The sequence below is a fragment of the Chaetodon auriga genome, chromosome 1 (assembly GCF_051107435.1).
Source record: "Chaetodon auriga isolate fChaAug3 chromosome 1, fChaAug3.hap1, whole genome shotgun sequence".
NCBI classification, from domain to species: domain Eukaryota; kingdom Metazoa; phylum Chordata; class Actinopteri; order Chaetodontiformes; family Chaetodontidae; genus Chaetodon; species Chaetodon auriga.
Window position 1 is genome coordinate 4,000,284 of NC_135074.1, and position 26,859 is coordinate 4,027,142.

Below are 26,859 nucleotides of genomic sequence, written 5' to 3' on the forward strand. Positions count from 1 at the left end.
GAGTGTGGATTGGAAAGTTTGCATCGTGGAATCAGGAAGTCCAGTGAGACGCCTCTAATCTGAGTAACGTGTGCCTGCCTGCTGAGGCTTTCAGGGCTGTGAATCCCCTCTGGAGCTCACCGGACGTCTCAAACATGTGGTGAGTCTGCAGATAATATCTGTCAGGTCAGAATGTTTTATCTCTGCTGTTCCAGCCGCAGCTCTCAGAGCAACAAGTGCGCACGCTTTGCTTCATCTGGTGCGTGACGTTGTCGTCGGAGACAAAACAAACCAATCTGTATTTAACAATGTGGCGCTTCGGCACATAGTTTGCCTCTTTGGGAATAACCGACAGTGTGAAACATGGTGCAGTGTGTTTCCCGTGCTTGCAGGAAGTAGACTGCCGCATGTGATATTATGATGTGGAAAGAGGCAGTGATTTTCACCTCAAGCTTCAGAAGAGGTTTCAGAGCCTGTCAGCTGTTTGTAAGGCGAGATGAACATGAATAACATCCCAATTCATCATAAAGCTCTCCCTTATAGATCACTGTGATTAGTTCGTCACAGTCAACAGAGTGTGTGGTGCCTGTGCCAGCTGACGTGTGAGAGGCAGGGGCATGCAGTTTTTAGATTTTATTTGACCAGTGGAGGGCCAAAATTGAAATATAATGGTGACGCACTGGCCGTTCAGCAAACGCCTGTTGTATGGTTACAATCCAAAGTGGTACAGTGCAGGATCCCACATTCCCTCAGCTGACTGACCTCTGCAGTGTGATTCTGCCCACCGTGCTCAGATGATGAAAGTCATTCATAATTAGGGATCCTGCATGTTTAAGGAGCATCTTTTACTTTTTTTTCCCCCACTAGACACATCTGGCTATAAAACGTTTGAATGCCCAAACACACACACACACACACACACACACACACACAGTGACGTCCATCATATTACCTAGACTCACATCCATTTCCTGGAGACTTACCCCAATCCCAACCTTAACCATTGACCCAAAAATCTGGTTCTTTTGTCTCCAGTTGGAAAAGGTGTCCACAATCATTGAAAGTAGCCAGAAACACTCGCACGAGATGAAATCCAGATGTAGGTCTTTAAAGTGAAATCTTTTCTTCTCGAAAGTTTGAGGAACTTCAGGACTTCACACACCAAACTGCTAAACATAATGGTGGAGGAAGTATTCATTCATTATTTGTTCATAAGTGCTCACGCTGCAGTGAAATGTCAGTGTTTCATTGTTTCTGTCTGCTGTTTGTGGAGTAATATCACTGCTGCATTAATGTGTTTGCTGCATTTCACTGCTGTTTAAGGTTGAGGTCATTTCAACTACTTTATATACTGTTGGCTGGTTTAATCTACAGCAGTGCATCATATGCTGGAAGGTCATTATGTGTTTGTAGTGTGGCCGTCGTGTGAGAACCACGTATCTTGAAAAGGGAACTTTTCAGAAAACCAGCCCTGTTTTCAGCTTTGTGACACTGCGTTTTCCAGCTCATCCAAAAGGTTTTTAAATAGTTTATTTAGCTAAAGAAAGACCCATAAAGGAACACTTCAGTTCATCACATTCAAAATCAACATTTTTGGAAATATGAGGTTTTCACTGGACAGGAAGAAGCAAAAGTAACAACTAACTAAAAGCTGTCAAACAAATGTGGAGGAGGGAAATGTCCAATATTTGCTTCTGAGATGTTGATGTGGGGTAGAAGTCTGAAGTCAATGAAGTCACGTAAAAATGGAAATAATACAAGTACCTTGAATTTGTACCTAAGCACATTACGTACATTCCACCAGTGGCTAAACAGACTCACAGCGTCTCTGTCTCCTGCTGCTGGAGCTCAGTGCAGTCTTAATGAGCGGTGGCTTCAGTCAAACACAGTTTGTCATGGAACAGGTCGCTCACTGGCTTTGCCTCGCTGACATCTTCACTTCCCACACTTCTCTCTGCATGACCTGTTTCAAAGCCAAAGCTTTCATCCAATCATTGTGAGGTCTGCTGAAAAGGAGACACGCCTGGCTTTTTGTGTGAGGCTCACTTTTCCTTGATGACATCAAGATGAAATTTGAGGACGCTGTCATGTTGGCCGAGCAGTTCCACCAGCTCCAGGAAGTTTCCTCTGTTTTCATCGCAGCCTCTGAAGACTTGCTAAGTACAATTTAATGTCAGTCCAACAAGAGATAATGTCTTGCTTCTCTTGCTTTGTCTTCGACCGTCTTTGGCAGTTTGCATGTCACAGTCAGCCTGTTCAGAGGCCGTGTCCACTGCCTTTCTTCTGTAGACATTTCATCTGATCATGGTTAGCTTGTGTGATTCAGTGCTGCAGTGGTCCTTGATTTTTGTGTGTGGCCCACTTCCACAGGTTTACCCTAAAGATTTCCATCCTGTCCTGACCATAAACTTTTCAACATTCAGAAGCAGTCAGCAGCTGAAGAGGCACACTGCACATACCAGTGTGCCTGAACACAGCACCTTACTGGTTTTTGTGGAGGTCTGGTTGAATTTCAAAATATAATGAAAGCCTAATTTTGTCTGATGTTTTGGTTTTGGTTTGGCACAACGGGCTGTATGTGTTGACTTTGAGAACTGAAGGAAGAAATAAAAGAATAAAACCAAAAATTGGATTAAATTGAAATTTATTTAAATGACTAGATTAAAAATCGTTTTCTAATTTGTGTCACAAATTTCATAAAGGAAACAAAAGAAAAAAAATCAAGTCATTTTATAGGAAGTGTAGGTTTTTTGACACAGACACACAATAAATCTGTCTCTGTTGTTTCCTCATCTTTTATGGTGCAATACAGAATCACTTTTATGTTGTCACACACTAAATGCCCGTTTTTGGGAGGTTTGTTTAAGTTCAGTTAGCACATACAGTGTAATACAGTAGCATGGTAACACAAATACCCTCAGTCAGCACCTGTGCAATCTAATGCCACCCGACATGACAGCCTGCAGGCACTCCTTCCTTCATGAAACTCATCACTTTCAGTTTTCACCTCTTCAGACTGTTGTGAACTCCAGTTTGTCTGTTACTTGTGAGAATAACTCAGAAACATGATGATGGAGTTCAGTAAAATATGTTCAGGGAAAGAAGTCGATTTGGTGCCGATTTAGGAATCTTAAATGAACGGTAATAATATTGTGCACTGAAGCATTATTGATCATCTTTCTCTCCAAAAGTCTGGCATGTGTTTCATAACTGTTCACTATGTTTTAATGCAGGAATTTCAAAACATTTTCTACTTTTAAAATAGCACATTTAGATGATTGTGCAGCCTTGTCAGAGGTACTGTATGCACACTGTGTTTCACTGGACTGCATTATTTTCAAAAGCATTTCTTATATTTTGTGTCATACATGGAAAATATTAGAGATATCCGACAGTCATCCAACGAAATAACAGCACAGCTCCTCAACCTTTCAAAACTCTTAAAAAATAAAGCTAGTGAACAGTCTTAGTCAACAGCTTTGAAATAAATATTGTACTATTTGGACTGCACAGCTAAGTTGTGTCTGTTTGACTGGTATGTTGTTCTTTGTGTAGCTCCAGCTGTGCTGTGTGCGTTCGTTCTTCATCACTGCTGCTGTTTCTCTGTGCAGGCTGACAGCTGAATCCAGGCTTCGTCTCTGTGGAGGAACTCTGCTCTGATTGTGATTAACCAGTGACTCCAGCAGGAATGTCCTACTGGTCGGTTGGCCTTCCACAGGACTCCCAAGACACTCCCAGCAACATGGAGCAACAAATCAGTGAGTAACCTCCCTGCAACTCATGCATCGCTCTCTAAATCTTACACTACACACACTGCTGGTTTTCATGTTGCAGCGTTGGAGGCGTCAGGCACGTTCAAACTGAAACGTATTGATGTGGACCGCCTACAACACTGTTTAAATTTAGCAAAAAGAGAACTGAAACCATGATTGTTTGACAGCCACAGGCCTTATCTGTTGCTATCTCACTGTATTTATGAAGTACGCTGTGTGCACTGGAAGAAAGTTTTAGACTCACAAAGCACACACAAGACTTCTCAAGCTTCACCATCAGATTACAGTAGATTGCAGAATGGTTGAGAGCTCAATGATCACAGAGTTCTGGATGATTATAGAGTGGGTGATGGGTGATTACAGTTGGAGATGGAAGGGTATGGTGGAGTATGGTAGATTAGGTCAGTGGCTGTCAAACTTGTTGTGCTCACTAAAAGGCAAGCCAAAATCTGAAGTCACACCTGTGATCATATCCATGCAGCATAGCCTGTGTCACACGCGTGATCACTCGGTAAACATTTATTAAACCTCCACACTGGCGACAGCTGAGGCACTATGTTTCCCAGTTGTCCCTCTGTCCCCTTTTTGTAAAGACAATATCTCAGGCACATACACTCACTTGGATTTAAGGATGAACTAATTAGATTTTAGTGGTCAAAAAGTGTGTGTGTGTGTGTGTGTGTGTGTGTGTGTGTGTGTGTGTGTGTGTCTGTGTGTGTCTGTGTCTCTGTCTGTCTGTGTCTCTGTCTGTCTGTGTCTCTGTCTGTCTGTGTGTGTGTTTTGTCTGTCTGTCTGTGTGTGTCTGTGTGTCCCAGATGTGTCTCAGAGGTTCATTTTGTTTTCCCCACAACCCCAGTGCAGTTCAAAACTGCAAAAATGAAGAAAACTCAAAAGACTGTTCTGGAGTTTAACATGTGTGCCCACAAATCTCTGCCAAGAGTGGCAACTACTGGAGAAACTGTGAAACATACTCCATCAGATTATTTCTCCTCCTGACACAAACTCCAGAGGCTCGGCTTATGTTTCACCATAAGTTGTACATTACAATAATAATGTATGATCGTCACAAAATCCCACAGCACACCTGGACTTGCCTTACTGTGCACAAGAGGCAGACATTTTAGTGAATCATGTGGGTCATGGGGTTCCTGTGGGATTGCCATAGAATGGGAGTCAGTTTCACTGTTCGTTATGTAATCAGGGATGGGACAGGAAAAAGTCAGCAGGGGCAGATGGGACAGGAATCATGAGAACAATAGGCAAGTTCTAATATCAATAAAAAAATATTATTAACAAGCTTTATTTTGAACATAATGCTAGTTGCTCTGTCGGTCATTGTTAACGCTGGATTTGGCCAAATGCTAAAAGCTAAAATTCCAAATTTGCTACATTGCTGAGGAATTTCCTGCTTCAGCTGAGCAGTGACAGACAGGTGGACTGGTTATAGTGGGACAGACAGTTTCAGAGGACTGGTTATAGTGGGACAAAGAGGCTGAGTGGACTGGTTATAGATCCATGTCATTATTTCTGTACTGTAGAGCTCATTAATGCAGCAGTGGTTGTTTCCTGACTCATGTCAGACAGAGACTATGACTGTGCATAGGTGTTGTAGATTTGTGATATGCTAGCTGTTAGCTTTACCTGTCTTACTGTAGTTGGGAGCACAGTGCTTCCTTTAGACTAATTTTGCTTAGCTTGGAACCAGTAACTAGCCTGAGCAGAGTGGTCTGATGAGGGCTTTGGGTTAGGTCAGAAAAGTCAGATAAGCCTTAGCTTTTAAGACAATGAACTATTTGATCATTTTAAAATTTAATGACTATTTGAAAATTCAAAAATCATGACCCATCCCTACTTTGAATACATTTCACTCAAGTATGCATCGATGTGTTACTCTAATTTAATGGAGCATTTTATCGGGACATGGTCTAAATGGCGTTCCCATTGCTACAACAACAAGAATTTGGCCCCTGTGCTACCTAAACATGTCCTGGACCTTTGTTGGTACTTTACACACAAAGACAAGTTGTGTCTTTCCCTGTTTGTCTAAGATTTTCTCTTATAGTAAACTGATTATCTTTGGTTTTTGATTGTTGGTTGGACAAAACAAGAGTTTTGATGATGTCCCCCTGGATTCAAGCAAATTGTCATGGTAATTTTTCACCATAAACCAAATGATCAGTGTAATAAAGGCTCCACTGCACAGTGTAAGGTTACAGCAGATCATAGCAGAGACAGTGTAAGGGAGAGAGAGACAGGAAGCTCAGAGGCTGGCGTGGCTCTGAAACAAAGGAGCATCATTCCCCACTCCCTCTCCCTGCTACCCCCTCCTCCTGTTCCACTACCTCTCCCTCCCTGCCTCTCCATCCTCCTTCTCTCCTCAGCCTGTCAAAGGGTTAGAGAGGAAGGAGGTCATCCAGGAACAGAGCCAGAATGGCTGAGGACGCTGGGTAGAAGCCACACAGCAGCTGAGGGGAAGCTATGAAAAGAAAGTGAGCTTTAGATGTGATGGAGGCAGCTGGAAGAGGAGGATTCGCTGCTTCGCTATGAGCAGGTTAGTCGGAAAGAGGAGCAGAGGGGCAGAGCTAAATGCTGACTGGAGCCTTGTTTATATGCTGCACATGTCGGACTGACTGAGCCTTAAAGGTACTCTGCACTGAGCTCCGACCCTGCTCGCAGTTTACTGCCATCGTATCTGGATCAGCCAGTGTGTTCTGCAGATCCATGCAATGGCTCTGATGACTTCAGTATTGTAGAGCTCATTAATACAGCAAAGGTTGTTTGTGAGAATCCACTAACCTGACTCTGATGTCATACTCGCATTGATGTATTGCGCTGGGTTTTAATGGAGCATTGTATCGGGGCATTGTCTAAATGTTGCTTCAGATGCTTTTAAGCATCTTCACGAACAAATTTCACATGTGAAAGGGAAATAACAGATCCTGGAATTTGTCTACTTACAATGCCGGTACAGTACCACTGCTGGGAATTTAAGCACAGGTGGTGTGCTCCAGAGGGTTTTATTTCTGTAACGCTAATACTGATAAGAGTATGAACGTTTAAATCAAAACGATAGTATTTAAACATAAATGAAATTACACCATCTGGTCACCTTAACCGTGTTAGTACAAAATAATAGGCATATAACAGTTACGACATTTGCCCAACTTTGCGTATGCGATTACAGGTGACATTTTATCCCACTAAGTACTAATAATAATAATGATAATAATAAATTGAGTTTTTATAGCACCTTTGATACAAAAATGCAGCTCAAAGTGCTTTACAATAAAGAAATCACATGCACCAAGTGCATTCACATAGAAACTGACTGAACATAAAGACAAGGATAGAAAAGTTGTGTAAAATAAGATAGAGAATAAAACCCACTTGATAATAATAATATAGAAAGGGGAATTAAAATAAAGACAATGTACATAGAATGTATAAAATCAAGTAAAATGCACCATTTTGAAAGAGGTGGAGCAGTTTCAGGCCTGTATCAGTAGGGTCACAGCTAGTTAAAGACTAAAGTGAAGAGATAAGTTGTTAGCTTCACTGATATCTGTAGGTTGTGTGTTCCAGAGCTTTGGCACATAATTGACAAAGGCTGAATCACCAGTTTTCTTTTGTCTGTTGCTGGAAACCTCCAGTAGACCAGCAGCAGATGATCACAGTGTTCTTGAAGGCAAATAGTAATGTATCTTGGTCCTCGTCCATTAAGGGCTTTGTATACGAGGAGGAGGACCTTCAGATCAATCCTGAATGTTACAGGAAGCCAGTGCAGAGCAGCTAAAACTGGACTAATGTGCTCTCCTCTCTTGGTTCTGGTTAATAGACGAGCTGCAGAGTTTTGAATGAGCTGAAGTCTCTCAGTGGTGTTTTTCAGGAGACCAGTAAATAGTGTGTTACAGTTATCAAGTCGGCTTGAAATAAAGACATAAATCAGTTTTTCAGCATCTGTTTTTTTTATAAGAGGTCTTATTTTAGTTATGTTTCTAAAGTTGAAAATGAACTTTTAGTCACCTTGTTGATGTGAGACTTGAAGCTTAGATCTGAGACTGGGATAACACTAAAACCTGTAACCTCAGATTAAATCCAGGGAGTTAATTTCCCTAGATTATTAAACAGCATTTCTCTTGTTTTAGGGACACCTTCAAAGACTTGAAAAAAATGAAAAAAAATGAAAAAACATTCTTCATCCATTTGTTTATTGCCAAAATACAGTAAATAACATGTAGTGTATAGCTGCAGCATGATTTGGTTGAGCAGAAATGTACAGTTGTGTATCATCTGCATAACTATGGAAACATACATTGTGTTCTCTAATGACGTCACCAAGTGGCAGCATGTATAGTGAGAACAGTAATGGACCGAGGCAGCTGCCCTGTGCAATCCCAAAACAGATGTCATGTTTCTCAGACACATGATCTCCAGGACTGGAGATCTCCCTTTGATGTGTGTTTTAAACCAGTTTAATACACAGTCAGAGAGACTGGCCAAGTGTTCAAGACAGTTGATCAAGAACCTATTTTATATTAGCAGCAGCCATCCACCTTCTAAAATCTCAGCTTGTATGTTGACAGGGCGAGTTGTTGTTTAAACCATACAGTACCTCCACATTTTTTTAAGTCTGTCATGAAACTGTACTTACACGTTGAAAATGTTCTTGAACATGATAAGAAGCAGTAATATTAGAGTATTAGTATAAGTCTGCTAATAAAGAGAACTCAGTCATTAAATTGAGCACTGATTTATTCACCTGTATGAGATGGGAAAAACACAATTGTTTTCAGTTAACAAGCAGCTAAAAGATAAGTTTTAATGTAATCATTGTCTGTTGGTTGTGTGTATGGCTGAGTGCAGTGGTAGAAAGTAACTAAGTACATTTACTCCAGTACGGTATAGTAAAAGTTTGAGGTACTTGTACTCTACTTTAGTATTTACATTTTCTGCTACTTTATACTTCTAGTGTACTACATTTCAGAGGGAAATATTGTACTTTTTACTCCACCATATTTATTTGACAGCTATAGTTATTAATAATACATTTTAATTAATGGTCTCTTACAAGTCAGCTGACAGATTATGGCCCCTTCTATTTTTGATGTCTTTGAGTTGTTTGTTCTACCAAACAGTTATGACCCATCTTAACTTCTCAAATGGTTTCATATAAATAACTGTTAGAGACCCAGAGAGGTAGTATTATTAATTATTTCATATAACACAAAGATTTGTGAAAAGCCCCAGAAATAACTACAAGATTTTCAAGCAAAACTCGTCTCAGCTTCATTTCTAAACCTTACAGATTTATGTTGTGACCCATTGGATGAGGCCTGACCCTTAGAATGGGAACCACTGGACCTCAAAACCAAATGTTATGTGAAGAACTTAAATGTAGCTGCTGGTTACACATTGATTAATTAACAATATCTATTTTGTAATATTAGTATGATGTTTTTCCTTTTCCTTTAGATGCATTTCTTCAGTAAGATTTTGAGGGTCCGGCTTTTACTTGTAACAGAGTATTTTTACATTGTTGTGTTAGTAATTTTATTTGCTGTAAGCAAAAGATATAAATACGTCTTCCATTACTGTTTGAGTGTGACAGCTAATTTACTTTGGTTTGTAAAGAATGTTGCCACCAGTGTATGTTTTGCCCTTTACGACTGAATACTGTAGTACTTCATAGTGGATGTGAAGCTGGTTCCTTCTTGTGGTCCAGCACTGGCAGAGGGAAAGTGAAACAGTTGATGAATGTTTGCTGTCTAGAGTATCAATGTGGAATTCCCCTGAAAGCTTCACACTGACACTGATCAGTTACACTCACGAACCCCTGCTGATATGCAATAGTTATTTTGTAATATTTACTCCCTCAGTTGTCACAGAATGTTTTTTTAATAGAAATACTTCAAAATCAGCACGTAGGAAATTGTAGAGAGCTAAAAGTCTCTGTTGAAAACCTCTTAGCCCCCACCAGTTTGGTTTCAAGGCAGGCCACTTAACTGAGACTGCCCTCCTTGCCATCACAGAGTGAACCAGCAAATCCTCCTCTCCACCCTCCAAGAACTGGAAGTGTCAGGCTCTACACTGTCCCCATTCACATCCTATCTCAAGGATTCCACTTAGAGGGTAACTTGGAGAGAATCTGTGTCTGAACCTTGTGGCCCCATGGTTCCCTTAGGGTCCTATTCTGGGACCCCTCCTCTTTTCTCTTTACACCAAATCACTTGGCTCTGCAATTCACTCACATGACTTTTCCCACCACAGCTATACACATTCTGTCTTTTCTTGGTCTGAAACAGCTGTATGAATCTCTGCTTACATCTGTCAGCGGGTATCTGCAGACCAGCTCAAACTCAACCTCGACAAGACAGAGTTCTCTTTCTTTTAGGGAAGACATGTCACATCGTACCTACCATTGAGAACTCTGTGGTGTTGCTGGCTCAGACTAAAAGTGTCCCATGCAGGTGGCAAGGAATTGCTGGACTGGATGACCAGCTCTCCTTTGCTGCCAGCATCACAGCATCAAGAGTATACATCCATTCCTCATCTAGGAGGCAGCACAAGTTCTGATCCAGGTTCTGCTCACCTGGTGTCTGGACTACTGTGGCTCACTCCTTGCTGGTGTGCCTGCATGTGTCATCCATCCTTTGCAGCTCACCCAGAATGCAGCAGGCCAGCTAGCCTTCAACCTACCAAAGTTCTTTCATATTACACCACTCCTCTGCACCTTGCGCTAGCTAACAATGTGTGCTCGAATCTAATTTAACACCTACATCCAGGACACTGGACAAAGACAAAAGCATGGCTATACCATGCACTCACTAGTATCTCTCATTGTGGCCAAGCTTTACGTGGCAGAAATAGAGGGCAGATCCCTGAACTCTGCAAGACACTAAGACAGAAACTGTTCCACCTGATAGATGGCTCGTGCAAATTCAAGAAAAACCATCTTGTGCATGCAGTCCTGTGCATCGAGGAATGTACATACTTGAATATCAGGCAAACTATACAATATTAAACACATGTATGGCACAGCACAGGAGGACCAACTCCTCAGGTCAAGACTCAGCAGTTTACTTCCACCTGAAAGATAAGGGACACTCAAGGACAACAACATACATATTTTGGATAGGGAGTATAGATGGTTTGAAAGAGGAGTGACAGCAGCTGTTTATGTAAAAATAGAGAAACGTCCCTGAAGAGGAGGAGGTCTACACGGTACCACTCATTCCCCACCTACAGTGCTGTCCTTTAATCCCTTCCCAGCAGATTTAAGAACTTGTTAATGGTTAGACCCTCTGTGCTGTTCTTCTAAACACAATGTTGCTTGTGTTATCCCACGCCACACTAAAATGCATTCTACTGTCATTTTTATGATAAAAAGATATTAATGGACTTTTCTAATGACGGTCATGGTGAACCCACCATCAAATGAGATTTTTACTAAAATGCAATGTCCACTTGGTATTAACCTGTAATCTGTATCCGGTCATGTCTGGATAATGACAGCTGATTGCAGATCTTTGCATTTACACCTGGTCATTATAAGCATTCTTTGTCAGCTTGTTTCTGTGTGCACTATTATCAGATCTCAATATGCAAAATTAAGTAGGTGGCAAAATGAAGATGGTGGCATATGGGATACTCAAGCTCATCACATGTTATACTAATGCTAATGGCATATAAAGTTTCCATGCAGAACTCATGCTTGTAAATTTTGGTTCTGCTTATGTGCATCCATCTACATGATGTAGCCTGCATTGCGGTTGCATGCAACAGACCATGACCACAGTACAGTAACGGTTTGGCACGAATATCCAAAATGTTACAGCCGTAGTGTGGAGATTTTTGATGTGTATGAAAGCGAGCACTCGTGCTGGAGGTTTTGTGTCTCTGCTCTTGTGTTTCATTTCTGCCATGTGCAGAGATGATCCACAAGTCCCTCTCATTTATCTCCTCCTCCTCTTTCTTCAGCTGTGCTCTAATCAAATCACACTAATGTTTAGTCTCCTGTATTGTTTATTCATGTAGCAGAAGTCAAGAGTGTGTCTGTTTCTTTTGATCTCTAAACCAGATAGACCAGTAAACGGAGACATTATATTGACAGCCTCATGCCTCTCAAGGTCTTCTATCAGTTTTCCCAGATTGCTTGTTTAAGGCCGTGGTAGAGGAGTATTGATGGTGGATAGAAGGCACATGTGGGTCTAATGGCTTCACTCCCCTGGGCTTTCTCATATAGCCTCAGCAGCCCAGACAGACTCTTTCTCTTTTAATTATTCATAGTGAAGCTACTGGGCTGAAGCAGGCGCGTGCAGTTCAGACACAGCTGAAAAGAGGAAACCGAAATGTTCACTAGTGAAATGAATAACCACCATGTCAAACATGAAAATGAAATTTTGACAGTGTGGTCGAGATTGACCAGCATTGTGAGTGCAGTTTTATTATATTTTACTTGAGCTGAGTTACGACCTGAGGTTTTATCTCATTTACCAAGTAATATATGTGTAGTATATACAATATAACACAGTCCTGAAAAAGAAACATGTTGTCAACTGCTAGTTTTAAATTAAAAGGCTTATTTACACCTTTTACAGTTGGAAACCAAGAAATACATTCTGCGGTCTGACTCCTCTATGCACTGCACTAATATTAGCTGAGGAAGTACACTGATGCCTGACACCATGATCTGCCTACACTGTGTATAGCACAGAAAGTGTCAAAGCACTGAGTGAGCGATCAGTGGGGAGGACCCCGTCCACTGCAGGCCCAGGCATGTCACTCTGTCACATAGTGCCGCGTAATTAAGCAATTACCAACACCTAACTACTGTACAGTGTTTTGGTGTTCGGCAAACTTCCTGGATCTTTCCTGGACCCATTCACCAATGGTTTATTCAGGCCTCTAGAGATCAAATACAGACTGTTTATAAATTCTGACAGATTAAGAAATTTAGAGCCAGATTTTAAAAAAAATGACTGCTCCTATGATGCAAGTATCCAGACCCACAAATCAGAATATAACATGAAATGACACAGAATACACCAGCTGATATGCCATTGTAAACTCTCATGGATAATATGCAAATAGATGCCCTAGTGTGTGTTTGATTAATTTGGAAAATAAACCTGTGCCAATGCAATGTCATTCATTTCACCAGACATTCATCGCACCATTTGACATCCTTTAAAACTGATATTTCATGACACTGATTAGACCATCTCACCCAACCCACAAATTTTTAAAAGCTGTAGGAAAGGTGCCTGTGAACACTGAGTGATTAATTATTGTTAAAACCTCCACTGCGAGACAGTTAAAAAAACAACTTTAAAAAAAGTATTGAGAATGGGATCAAGAGCACAGGTAAAATCAGAGACCACTTTCTCGATCATTTCCAAGTCAGCTGTAAAGCAGCACATGGTGCATTTGGATTTTGGAGTAATGCTGTGTGGTTCATTGTCCATCCTTTTCAGAATAATGTTCTCTACAGGATCTGTGTAGCTTTGTCCTCTATGTCAGTGGCACCTGGGACACAACTACTTATAGCTGAGTTTATTTTAACATTCCTGATGTTGGAGTTGCCTATGACCAGGGTTTTTACCTGATTTGGACCTGAGGCTGGCCATCCTGGAGGCAGAGTTTTGGTCAGGGGGACCAGAAGCTGCTGGTCGAGGAGTTCCTCTCTCTAGTACAGTACCAGGACCAAGACCAGTACTGGAACCACCCGAGTTTGTGGGACGAGGCGCTGGACATGTTGTTGGCTCCAGGCCGACCATGGACAGATGTTGCTCCAGCTTCCCCAGCACATCGAACTTATTACTCAGCAGGATAGGCGCCAGTGGCGGAGTAAGACAGTTCCTACCATGTTTCTTGTCACCTGGGATGATAATCCAGGATTCCAATAGAGCGGGTGTCGAACAGATTGGTGACTTGGGTTTGGCTCTAGCTTGGGCTGGGGTCGTCCTTGTGGAGTGATACGTTTGGCGAGTGCTGTTCCGTCGTTACTGAGGGACCAAGCCAGGAAGGCGTAGTGTTGTTGGCAGGAATGTGGGAGGCTTCTGCGGCCAGCAAGTCCAGGAGTCGCTCCTCTGCTTGGATCTAGTAAAGATCGGACATCCAACCTTTGCGTTTAGCAATATATTAACTTAGCCAAAGGCATCTAGAGCTGTCCAGAGGAGAGGTTAGTGGTGGCATTGATAAAAGATGTAACAAATGTCACTGCAAGGTAACTAAAAGTGTCCGTACCTCCACAACATTGTTGTAGCAGTTGGAGGCCTCAGTTTGCTAAAAATCAATGCAGATCGAAGATCAGATAAAAATTCTTCATAAATAGTCCATATAGTAGTACAGGTGGACCTTAAAATCAGTGTAGTAAACTGACGGCCACACGCAGCTGCTAGAAGTAGTTCAGAATTAAAAAGCAAGTAGAGCAACAAACAAAACCACCAGCTGACAACCGGACGTGACGTCAGACGTCTCTGGTGTGCAATCCACCTGCACATGTCAAAGAAAGAATCTGCAGTAATTCAGTATGGCTGTTTGTTGATTTATTCATTCTGTAATCTGTACTGATAACACAAGAAATAGTGAATTATTTTGTAAAGCAAGCGGTAAAAAGCAATTTTATGATATAATTGTGGTTTTTATACATGATGACATCTCATACATCTTAAATGGGGATCTGCAGTGAAAGGACTGGACAAACTGTCAAATGTTTATGTAAATGTAAATGTTTTTGTACAGTATAAAACTAATATTCAACTGGAATTTACTGTAACTAGATTGGATAATCACATAAAATAAAAGCCATGCTGTCAAGATAGAGTTAATAAGCTCTCAAAGGGGGATATTTGAATGTTATCTGTACATTGACAGGGAGTCCTTGTGGCTGGACTGGATAATCCTATTCTCTGTAAAATAACTAAAGGTTTTTTACAGTAATTTGATGGTAAGTGTTCAGCAACTTTTTACCATTTTTGTTTTTCTTGTAACTTTTTCTTGTGTGTAGCTCTCATAGAGCCTTGAGCTTCATAACTTGATGACCCACTGCTTTGTCTAAAGTATCCATTCGGATGCTTCAATTGAGTCAATTCGACCATAGACTCTTTCATGTCATCCAACAGTTTGGTATCTTTGTGTAGCGGCTTAGCTCTTTATTGCTAGCCAAGGCTTGGCTAGCACAAGCAACCATTTTCTGTTCAGTTGTACTGTTGTACTTCATTGTACTGACTGACTAATTCTGTTTCACACATGAATCCTAATGAAATGAAAACATTCACCACACATCTTGCTGGAAAGCCTCAGTGCTTCAAGAAAATCTCATTTTCCATCATTAAATATAGAAAATTGGATCTAAATATGTAATATTGATATTTTCTGTCCAAGAGTATTATTATTATTGTACGTACTAATGTATTTGTCTTTAAATACCAAAATCAGCGTGTGATATGAGTTAGGTGACGTGCTTATTCCACCTGCCCCCAGAGGCTATTACTCGCTCACAGTGTGCACTAATCCACTCACTCCACTGTAGTTCATGCCTTGAGAGCATTCTTTAATAGGGTGACCTAGTTCTGGGCATATGCTGCTAACAGGACTACAGTAATACGACGTGTTCAACCTGCAGCATGCTACCAACCGCTTCAATATGATCCTATTCCTCCTCACAAATACTCTTTCCTGTTTTCCCTCTGTGACTGTCCTCTGTGCTGTCAGGCCCTGGGGAGGAAATGGGAGCCAAGACATCATTGATAGAGGGTGCGGGACCCAGCTCTGCACTGCTTCCATCACCCACTCTGGAGAATATCCAGGCAGCATATAAAGACGGAGAGGAGGAGGCTGCCAGGGAGCTCATTCAACAAGCCTGCTGCGTGGAGTGCAGCGCAGGAGTGCCCCGCATCAACGGGGTGAGTACACCCAAAATATACATGACAGTCACATTGTCAGCTGCACCACTGGTTGGACTATGGTCATCACTGTAAAATTATGTGTCATGCAGGGTGGAGACTAGGGTTATAATCATATGCTGATAAACATGGCTTTTATGGAAAGCAGTTTTTACTTGAATTATTATCATTGAATATACTTACAGTGTACCTCTGTTAGTAAATGTAAAGTATGAACAGTATCTGCAAGTGAAAATGTTGAAATGCAGTGGCGTTCAGCATTCCCCATTGAAAACTTTAAGGTACAGTCCATGATCCAAATAGAGAAAACAGATTGCGGCACACACTGACTTTACAACAGGTTTTTAATTCAGGGATCAAAGGACCTTTCACAGCAAGTCTGACTTAAAATTGTAATCTGCTCTCTGAAATTCAAAAGTGAATGAATAAACTTGGTAGTATTGGGGATCTGAAGCAGTAGTCCCAAAACTGGGGATCAGGACCCCTACAAGGGGTTGCAAAATAAATTTAAGGCGACTCCAGATAATCAACAGTATAGAAAAGCAGAAAAAAGATTTTCCTCTAAAAGAAGTTGAGAGATCCAGTGGTCTTATAATCTTTCTGTGTGGACAGCCTGGAACTATTCTCATGACAGAGACTGCATGAAGGCTGCAGTGATCCTTTTGAGTTATTCAACAGGCCATCTACATGCACATATTTTCTATTGGCTCTGTTTTTTTTACACTAGCTGTCCATCACTGACTTCTTGGAAGCCATGTTTATTTGGAGGCATCATGTCATCAACAGCAGCAAGGCCCTTTATATTCTTCTATTAGAAGTAAATTTCCCTGGCATGGGATCAGTGAAGTCTTCTATTATCTTAAAATGATTCCACTATTGCAACAAGACAGTTCTGGACTCTGCTTGCAAGACGTCATAATATACACGTGTTACTGGATAGAAGTACAGCTCAGTCCATGCATAGCCCTCTAACAGACTTTGACACCAGTGATGCTCCATCACTGTAGATGGCTGTCAAGTCAATACTGGAGGGCGTGTCCATGCTTTCCAAGAGAGTGAAAACAGAATGAAGATATTGCCTTGTTTTCTGGGGATTACGTGTAGAGGTGACATTAACATATATATTCTCTGTGGGCTGGTGATTAATGAGAGGCTGGTGGTGAAGTTTTCTTTTCCTGCTTACTGGGTTTATCAAGTAAGAGATTTGTGGTGGTGGTGTTTGGTCCACTTCATCCACACGCAGTCATTGACTCGTTGGGTACATTTCATACTAAGTGTAGAGCCCTGGAGAAACCTTGATATGAGTCAATCGTTATCAGTATAAGCATTGCACCAAAATTAAATGCGTGAACTTAGCAGAATCAAACAAATGAAGTTTATAAGAAAATATCTGTTCAAAAGAAATAGCTTTGTTGTGACCCTGAGGAGAAATGTATTTATTTGTCCAAAGTGTCTCCAACTTCAAAAGAAATGAATCCAGATTGCTGCCTCATTTACAGGCAGTTCACCTTTTGTATCCCTTGAAAACAGAGACAGTTTGATTATGCTCAGGAAAAAGCTTGATTTTGTATTCTAAAGGCACTTTTGTATTCTGAAATTCACATTTTAAATTGTTTATGTTGTTCTCCAAATATACAGTACCCTTACTTTGAGTGGTCAATAGAGTCAGTGGGCCTGGACTAAATAGTTTTAGGCTTGAAGTTTTAACTAGACCAATATCAAAGAGTGTTAGGAAGTTAGGCAGATCCTTCTTGGCTGCTTACACACGACCTTTGATAGTCTTGGCTCAAAGAGAGGACGAACCAGCCTAGCCAGTGCCAGTTGCTGATCCAAGTCCAGTACAAAAATGCAAAAATTTTGTGTGTGTACCTTTCTCAGAGGAACAATGCACATCAAGTCTGAGACAACATGTACTTTTCTTCATGTTCTTTTGCTTTTCATGCTTCTTTATCAAACCACACCTCTGTACAGGGACACTAAATCTTTTTTGCAACTCTTTCTCTTCATTGATCTTGATCTGATATCTGTTGTCATTGTGGTGACCACAGTGTGTGCTGATGACTCTGCTAATTCACTCAATAACATGTGGACTGGGGATTCTCCAGTCTTGCTGGCATGTCTTTCTTTTTATTTGCTCTCATTCTGTGTCATATTTGCATTATTCATTAGCAGAGATGCAGCGTTTTCCTCTGTGTCTTGTTGTGGTGTTATGAGGAGCGAGTGGGTGTGCTGCTCTTCTTGTTTTTATTTGTAAATGCATCCTTCTCAGGCATCAGAGGAGATCTGGCCTACTTCTGCCTTTGCCAGTGTAACAGATTGGGCTGATTACCAGCTCCAGTCCACCAGGAGAGCAGATCCACCTCAGAGAAATGCAAAAGGAATTCAGAGATGAGGATCTGGATTTCTGCATACATCTACAAATACATTGATATGAATGCTTACATGAGAAAACACACAGCTTTATCACTAAATCTATCAGATAGATAATAGTATTAAGGAAGAAGTATCAAACCTTGCCTCAGATCAACCTGAAAAACCAGTCCCCCCATGATCAGTGTGCTGTGAAGAATCCAAACAAAACTAGTTCCTCTCAGAGCTACTTTTCATTTATATAAGAACCTTAAGCAGGGAGAAATTTACGTCTGTGTCTCATTCTGCTCAAGTCCAAAGCTCTTTTCATTGATGTTTAACATTGTTGGAACAGAAAATCTAAGGTTTTTACACACTGGCAACTGAACTCTTAGCTCTGAATGTACTGTAAGCTTGTTTGGAAATAAAGCTGTAGTCCACTGAAGCGTATAATGTCACCTTGTCATTGAGATTCATATTCATCTACTGTAGATGTCTTGTGATTACTGCAAACCAGTTATTGTCAACTGGCCACATCTGGCCCGCCAAAGCTTCCCATCTACCACACCATTTAAAAATGGGATACAACAACATAAAATAAAGAAAAACACACATACATTGTGTAACATTTAGTACACAAATGTAACTATGCTTAGATAAAACTGAATATAGGCTGGACAATTGTAATTGAGTACTTACGATAGAATGCTGTAGGTGTGGTTAAAGGCTGAACTAAAACACTGACAGACTCGGTATTAAATGACCTGCATCAAAATCAAGAACAAACCAAAGCTTGATGAGGACTTCCCTTGTGAGTATTGCAGAGTCCTACTCATCACCAGTAGTGATTTTCTCATTGTGTGTGTTGTTATAGGAACGCCTCCTGTGTGTGGCCGTTCAGCATGGTGATCTGCAGAGTGTGTGTTACCTCCTAAAAGAAGCCCGTATCACTGTGCCCCAGGAGCCATCCGACACCAACCCAGCCATCCTGGCAGCATACTACGGCCACACCAGCCTGGTCAAAGAGCTGCTGGATTCTGTACCTGGTAAACAGAAAAGAAACAGCTCAACGTTCACAATGTCTGGAAGAGGACTGGCCTGTCATTTTATTAATAACACGCATGTATTCATTTTTAAATCGAAGGCCTGCAGCTGTGACTCAATGAATCTGATTTCGTTTATTTAATGACAAACATTGTTTATGGTGTTACAGCAGTGAATGGAAATGCTTTAACACCTTACAATGATTAAAGAGGCTCTGCCATTTTAACGTCAAAGTCAGTTTACTAGTTATGGATAGTCAGCCTGTGGAAACACTTGTTGTATAACGGCCCCTGTGGCTCAGGTAGACCTGTGTTGTCTGAGAGAATAACCCTGATGATGTCACAGTGATGTCATCAGGGTTAACTTGGCCTGGATTTAGAGGTAAGGAGTTGGGCTAGAGTTTGGTATTTACCAGCCAGAGAGGGTTTAAGAAAAAGGTGATAATGACTGAATTATGGAAATTGTAGCATTCAGTGTTTTTGTAGCTTAAACCAAACTAGTTACTTAAAGTTCTTTCACAAAGAACATTCTTTAATTCCATGAATATCTTTCCTTGTTGCTCTGGCTAATCTTCTGTCTGCTGTTTAAAGGTTACCACAGTACTTATCTCAGGCTCTGATGCAAAGTCATTACCATGTTGTGAGCTTGTTAAGAGATGCAAGCTGCTGTTGGCATATATTGTTGACTGTAGAACTGAAGCACATTACAGCAAAGATAAATGCACTGTTTTGACAGAATACAGACTCTTTAATGCACACCAGGTTTGCTATTAAAACTTAAAAGTTCTTTAAAGCACAAACAAAAATAATTGTTTTTCCTCTAGAATAATTGTTGTTCCAGTGTATCTTGCTGTTAATAAAGTAGATACTTATCTTAGAAAGAATAGAAACAGAATGCCCATTTATCGTGTTTGACCTTCTCATCAACACTGAAAAACACACAAAACAAGATAATCTTTCTCACAGGAAACCATGGAGGCTCAGTTCAGAGGCTCAACTCAAGGTCAGGCCCTCATGGAAAGTTAATACATAAAAAACAGAATTTTGAAATGGTTTTTCTGTTGAAGCTCTGCCAGCTTGGTCAGTGGACTAAAAGAATCTCTGCAGTGCAGTCTCTAGATGTACATGATGAAAGGAACGTCTTGATCTGAGTGGTGTTGGGTCTCTGGCTCCCTCTCAGGTCCATGTCTGAGGAGGGATTTGCTGAACTGGATGCTGGCCACATCTTGCCAACAGGGTCATCTGGAGGTGGTCCGGCTGCTGGTCCACAGCTATGATGCTGATGCGAAGGACTGTGCCATCCACAGCAACGAGTTTGCTGTCATCACTGGGCTGCCTCTGTACGCTGCTGCACGAGCAGGTAGGAAGACGCGCATGAATACACTCCAGACATTATCTGGACTCAGAACACAGCAGGCGGTGGGAATGTGGAGGCTACATTTTGGACTTGCTGCCTTACTGGTACAGAATTCACATTTGTATGCTGTTAAGTAAATTGGCACTTGACTGAGCAGTGTGATGGCTAGCTCTTTGGCTTGAGGCCTCTGCAGAACTTGGTTCCTCCCATATGATGTCAGGCAAGGAGCTAAGATGACTTCCTGATGCCAAAGAGAAGTATTATTTTATGAATAAGATATGTACACTTATTCGCTCTTCTACCTGCACAGTAGATGCATTTAAATCAACATCAAAAATGAATGTGGTTAAAGCGGGTAGAACACTTTGCATGTGTGCATTAGTATGAGTGATTCTCAGAGTGTCTGTTAGCCACAGCTGTTATACCACTGTTACACTGTTCTCCTTCAGCTCATCAATCCTGTGTGTAAATGCCTCCTGTCTTTTTGGCAGGAGGCTCATTCTGTGTTTTGGAATCCTTAATGTTGCAAATGCTGTTGTGTCACATTTCATGACATGATGTGACTTTTTATGATGTGACACAGTAGAATGAAAACTAAAATAGCATTGGGTTGGTGTGATCACATAAACAGCTTCATCAGTGTTTGTTGTATTTTTTATTTCTATCATCATTGTCCAAATTTAATAAAAACCACCTGCCTTTTCTGTAGATTTGTTCCGCTGTGTGTTCACATTGTGCTGCTCTCCATCACAACATGATTCTTAAAGAAGCACCTTTGCAGTTGTTGAACTATGCATGTCAGTATGATCAGACCAGTGGTGTGACTGGCTGAGACTGAATTTATAAACCACCACATCTTATATATATTTAACTTTAGACACCAGTTTTTGCACTTTAGTTGCTGCACATACATTAACAGAAATAGCAAGGGTGCCTCAAGACGGCCACACAATTTGTGCAGCCAACACTCACCGCTTTGCTTGCTTTGCTTCCCTGTACTTGTCATTACACTTGTGTGTTCAAAATAGAGCCCAAAATCATATTTATTTTTTTGGTCCGTTAGATGTATGCTGATTAGCTGTTGGCAGTCCCTGTTTGTAATGTACCCATGGATGTACAGACAGCTATCAATGGATTACTTTGATACTGAAGAAAGCATAAAACCAACATGATTCTAAAGCAAGTTCCGCAGTTAGTGTGTCTTAATGATTTCAAAGCAGATTTATGGACTTTACTTGTGATCAGTTTTTGACTTGATTGGACTTTGGACTCAGAAATTGTCACAAATTGCAGCAATCAGTTGCAAAAGGGTTTTAAAGTACCTTCCTTTGCCTCCATGAGCTGTGTGTCGCAGCCACTACTGCTGCACCTGTTAGCCGTGCTGGTCAGTGGGTCAAATCAGCAGACCAAACTACAACAACTGATGAATGTAATATTCCCTTTGTTGTCAGCACCAGCACATGCTTATCTCTTTCACCTCATGCAGTATCTGCCTCACATCTCTTCCTCCATGCCACACCTTCCTCTGTCCAGAGTTGCTCCTTTACAGTTTGAAAACCTCTGCAGTGATCTGGCTGTTGGATTAGGCTGGTCAGAATTTTGATCACCTGCTTATTGTTTGGTTAGTTCCTCCGTCTGATTTCCCTCATGGCTGCTGTCGAAAGATCCATTACAAACTGTGGTGAGCTTGTGTTTACGATATTGGAGCAGTATTTTACATGTTGCAGCTAAGGCAGGCTTTTGTAGTCAGGACTGAGACTGCTGTGATGTAAACCTGGACAGACAGACTACTGTCCACATCTCCCAGCTGTCTGCAAGTCCTTGTTTTTATTTTTCTTTCCTAAAACTGAAGCAGCTAATTAGAGCTCATCATTCATTTTATTTTTTGCACATGTGCTTTTTCTACTGTGACATGTCAAACTGTCTTCTGAGAAAAAAACCTTGAATTCTGTAGTTCAATCACAGCTTTGTTGACTTCATTTCCCAGATCAACCGCTGTTATTATACTCACCACTAGTGCTTTGTTTGTAAGCTGTTAAATTTCTGTGCTTTATGACCTGCTATTTATGTTGGTCTTAACTAGTCATACCAGACAGCAGCCATGCCTTTTCCTGACTGAGTCCTACACAAGGTGGTGAAAGAACTAAATTACTGTATGTTCATGAGACCAGCCATAAGGCATAAAGACAAACTGGGTTAGTTTGACTTACCCACCAGATCCAGCAGCAAGGTGCTACACTTAATCTATACTGGAATGTTGCTCTGCATGGGAAACAGTGTAATAACTCAGCAGTGTATTTATACTGCTGTGCTATGGATGGAGTTAAACTTTATTGATCTGGTGATGTAAGCATGTATTTAGCAAGATCTTACTTTTAATAAAAGTAAAAGTGATCCACACCTCGGGACAATGAAATCTTTAAATGCTGAACAACTGTAAGACAGATGCCTGATTTAGAAACATGCAAAGCTTTGTGTTTGCACAAGTGCAGGAGCAGCACAAGAGACAGATACTGAGTGAGCACTGTGTCCACCGCTGGCACCGTGAACAGAGTGAGTGCAGGACTGAGCATTGTGTTTTGTGACACAGGTAATGAGGAGATCGCTCACTTCCTGCTGCAGAATGGAGCAGGATTCTCTTCCTACACCCTCATGGACCATCCAGCCTTCAGCAAACACCTCCTCAGGCTCAAACTACAGGAAACCTCCAATGCAGAAGGAGAGAAGGTCTGTGTTCTGGAAACGAAGGCAAAGGGCAATGACGGATTTATATTTAACATAGTTTCTCCTCCATGTTTAGCTTTTGATCCGGCAGTGATCTCTGACAGATTTGACAGACCTTAGCGAGCAGTGCATCTCCGCTGTGTTCTGCTCTGTATGGGTTGATTGTAAACAGTACAATAATTCAGGGTATGTAGGGCACAATGTAAAAGTTTATTCTAATAAATTGGTACCTGAACGACATCTTTGTGAGATGCAGGTCTATGTACAGGTTGAAAACAGTGCAGAGTGAAAGTCAGCTTACGAGGAAATCGATTGGAGGAGTTATTTTTGTGCCACTGACTTCATGCATCATAATTTTCTCGTCCTATGTCATGATATCATGTCATCTGTGTGTGTGTTTGTGTGCGTGTGCAGGCTGTCAGTGTGCGTTGGAGTGGTCTGCAGCTGCCCTGGTTGGAGCTGGACTGGTTCATGGATGTCTCATCACGTATCACCCACCTGGATCTGTCATCCAACAGCCTGACTGCTCTGCCCTCTGTGGCGCCCTGGGGTCTCATCCACTTGCACACTCTAGATCTTTCTAATAACCTGCTCAAAGAGCTGCCAGCTACTCACAACTCCCAGGAGGTCATCTGCTCCAGGTACACTTGGAAGGAGGTTGTTTGGCATAGAACAATATAATTTCATGCAACACCAGGATAGCAGCCAATCAGTGTCCTCCATCTTTGATGTGATGGATGTCCTCCAGTTACTGACATTTGTTGTATAATTGCAAATTCTTCGCTGTCACTGGTTGCCTGCAGGGAGCTGTTAATCTGAACTGAGTCCAGTCCAACATGGTGATCTGATTTTACAGATGCATGCATGGATATGCTATATTTGCTATTCTCAGTGTGATGTGAGTCAATATCAAATTCAGCTGTGTGTCCATCACAGAGTGGGCTCTGAGAAAAGTCTACTGGTGAGCGCAGTGACCACAAGTAGAGAGGAACTGGCAGCCTCCATCAAAAATAACAGTGGTGAAAAGTAACTAAGTACATTTACCCATGTACTTAACTAAAGTACATGTTTGATGTACTTCAGTATGTCCATGTTCTGTTTCTTGAACATTCCTGTGTACATGGTCCAGAATGTTAAGCTTCATCCTGACCAGATACAAGACATGCTCCTCGCCTGTTAATGCATCAGTGATAATAATCCAATAATATAATAATGACACAGGCCATTCTCATTCATAGGTACTTTTACTTGAAGTACATTTTACTTATGATCCTTCTCTACTTCTATCATTTACTTTTACTTCAAATGAAGTACTGTTAATGCTTTATTGCTACTTTTACAACATAACACTTACTCTTACTATGTCTTAGTAGCAAGTGGTTTATCAATCCATTCAACCATAGTAACTCCTATGTTATAGGACAGGACTTCAGAGATATTGAAGTACAAATAGAAATAGACTGCAAAGAAACAGCTGTCCCCCTGCCTCTGGTCTCTGTGCTCATCTTGGCTGACCTTGTCCTGAAGTTAACTCACACTTAATTTACAGGACGCACCGAGCTGAGACTAGTATTGATCTTCTCACTTTGGATAAAATGTCAAACGCTTATTTCTCAAAATATCAGCATTTAAGTGTTCCCTCAACAAAAACGTTTACCTTGTCAAGTATAATATACACACGTATAGGGCCAACACTGAGCACTTGGCTCAGTCCTGAATGCTTTTTGCACCAAAATAATCTGCTGTGTCAAATGTACTGTAGCTGCTTGTCCCATATAGAGGAAGCTGTCAGCTCTCAGCCTTCCTCTTCCCTGTGGTCCAGTTTACGGCAGGTAAATCTCTCCAACAACCAGCTCACCAGTTTGCCCCCTGGACTTCTTCATCTGACCCGCATTCAGAGACTTTCTGCTGCCAAGAACCAGCTCACGGCCCTGTTTGACATCCCTACCAGTATGTTCCAACATGCTTATATCCAGCTATTGTATGTATGTATGACAGGAGGAAATGGGAAAGTAGTTACAAAGAGTATTTTAACTGAATTGTAGTCAGTTGCATGTCAAGGTCATTTTGAAAGGGTTGCATCAGTGAAGAGCCAGCCATAGATAAGAGCTTTGCAGGCTGTTTCAGATGGACTGCAACTTGGTGCACTCAACATAAACATATTCTGAAACCCATCTGGAGGGACGGATTAGCATTTTAAATCAAATCGTTCGTGTAAGTCACATGCATAGTTGAAGCAGTGTTTCAGTCAGTCATTCAGTATTTCACTGCTGATGACTCATCAGCTGATTGGTTCAGCACATCTGTTTGTCCTTGTTAACAGTCTGGATATATTGATAATCAGTAAATGTATGTTATTACATTAATGTAAACACTTAACGTCAGATAAATGGAGGGTGCCATATATTTACTATTAAATTGACTCTTCAGCCATTTCAAAATAGATTCAGCACGATTCCCTTCTTGGCCTTCTTGTTGATGCTTTGTCATTTGTGCAGGTCTGATTCACACTTTGCTTGTGTTCTTTAATTCCATTCTGTCAGCTACGAACTGGATCGGTCTTCGTAAGCTGGAGGAGCTGGATGTGTCTGATAACTGTCTGACCAGTCTGCCCACGGCAGTCATGCACTGTTTGAAGTCCCTGAGCTTCCTCAATGTGTGCAGCAACAAGCTGAGCACCTTCCCTGACCCCTGGGCTTGTCCACTGGTAAGAAAACAGGCAGATAATGATCCACTTTCTGTTTGTCGTAGCTGCTGATTTTAGAGGATTTTTATTATATAAATGGCAATGTTTGATAATGTAGGTATAACTGCATTTTTTCCTTTCAGTTTCAATATAATTGTTCAGTACTATACTTAATTACCCATCTGTTGTCACCACAACTGGTTCATGATGTTTTGATTGTTCCATCGTCACAGGTTCTGTCTTTGTCACTGTTACATCCAGGTTTAAAAGTTGTTTGAGAGGCTTTCTACCACATCAAAGATACCATTTTAGCTGGACAATGAATGTTCACACAGAAGGTTTCAAACATTTTTATTTCATTACATAGTATTGAGAGATCAACACAGATCAACACATTGTTGGTTTGGTCTTTTCTTTAGAAAAATATAAAAGAACATCAGAGTTCTACTTTAAAGTTGGGAATGAATGAATGGACATAATATGAATTTAAGACTTGATTATGGATTGTACAGACTATGGACAAATGAATATGGTGACAACCAACACTGCATTATCTTAATATTAAAATATATAAAGATATCACACAGTAAAAGCTGGAATTTTCATTCATCACGTTGCAGCTTTTTGGACTTTTACTGGAACCAAATGTGTGTTTTCAAAAAAATCAGCCTGTGAATCAAAATGACACATACATAGTGATTTTGCCCCCCCCCCCCCCCCCCCTGCAGAAGCAATGCAGAGCTTCCTCCAATGTGATCCAGAGTCTTCCAAACACTATCTCCATATTCTGGAGGACTCAGCTGCAGGAGGTGGACTTCTCTGACAACAGCCTGCAGGAGTTGCCCTCGTATATCTTTGAACTGGAGGTAAGAGCCATCATCTGGAGCTGTTGTTGTACATCTCTATGTGCACCATACTCGAGTGCAATATAGTTAAAATCTATGGATTAAACACAAATAAATTCAAGAGACAAACATACACACAGTAGTCTGACTCCTATGTGTGATCCCTCAGTAACCACCAGGTGGTGCTGCTGCTGCGT

General features: G+C 41.1%; 1 protein-coding gene across 2 annotated transcripts in view; it reads left to right on the forward strand.

Annotated features, from left to right (window-relative positions):
- Positions 1–11: 11 nt before the first annotated feature.
- The window catches only part of lrrk1 (leucine-rich repeat kinase 1), a 68,712-nt gene continuing 41,864 nt past the window's right edge, over positions 12–26,859 (forward strand). The window contains exons 1-10 of one of the 2 annotated variants that reach the window (XM_076730704.1): positions 12–139; positions 3,591–3,737; positions 15,468–15,658; positions 18,882–19,053; positions 20,231–20,410; positions 22,998–23,134; positions 23,546–23,772; positions 24,954–25,081; positions 25,675–25,838; positions 26,546–26,683. In XM_076730704.1, coding sequence (XP_076586819.1) covers positions 3,668–3,737; positions 15,468–15,658; positions 18,882–19,053; positions 20,231–20,410; positions 22,998–23,134; positions 23,546–23,772; positions 24,954–25,081; positions 25,675–25,838; positions 26,546–26,683 — 1,407 coding nt within the window. In that variant the 5' untranslated portion in view covers positions 12–139; positions 3,591–3,667. Of the gene's footprint in view, positions 140–3,590; positions 3,738–6,166; positions 6,304–15,467; positions 15,659–18,881; positions 19,054–20,230; positions 20,411–22,997; positions 23,135–23,545; positions 23,773–24,953; positions 25,082–25,674; positions 25,839–26,545; positions 26,684–26,859 lie in introns of those variants that run through there. The other variant, XM_076730793.1, reaches the window with a different exon arrangement.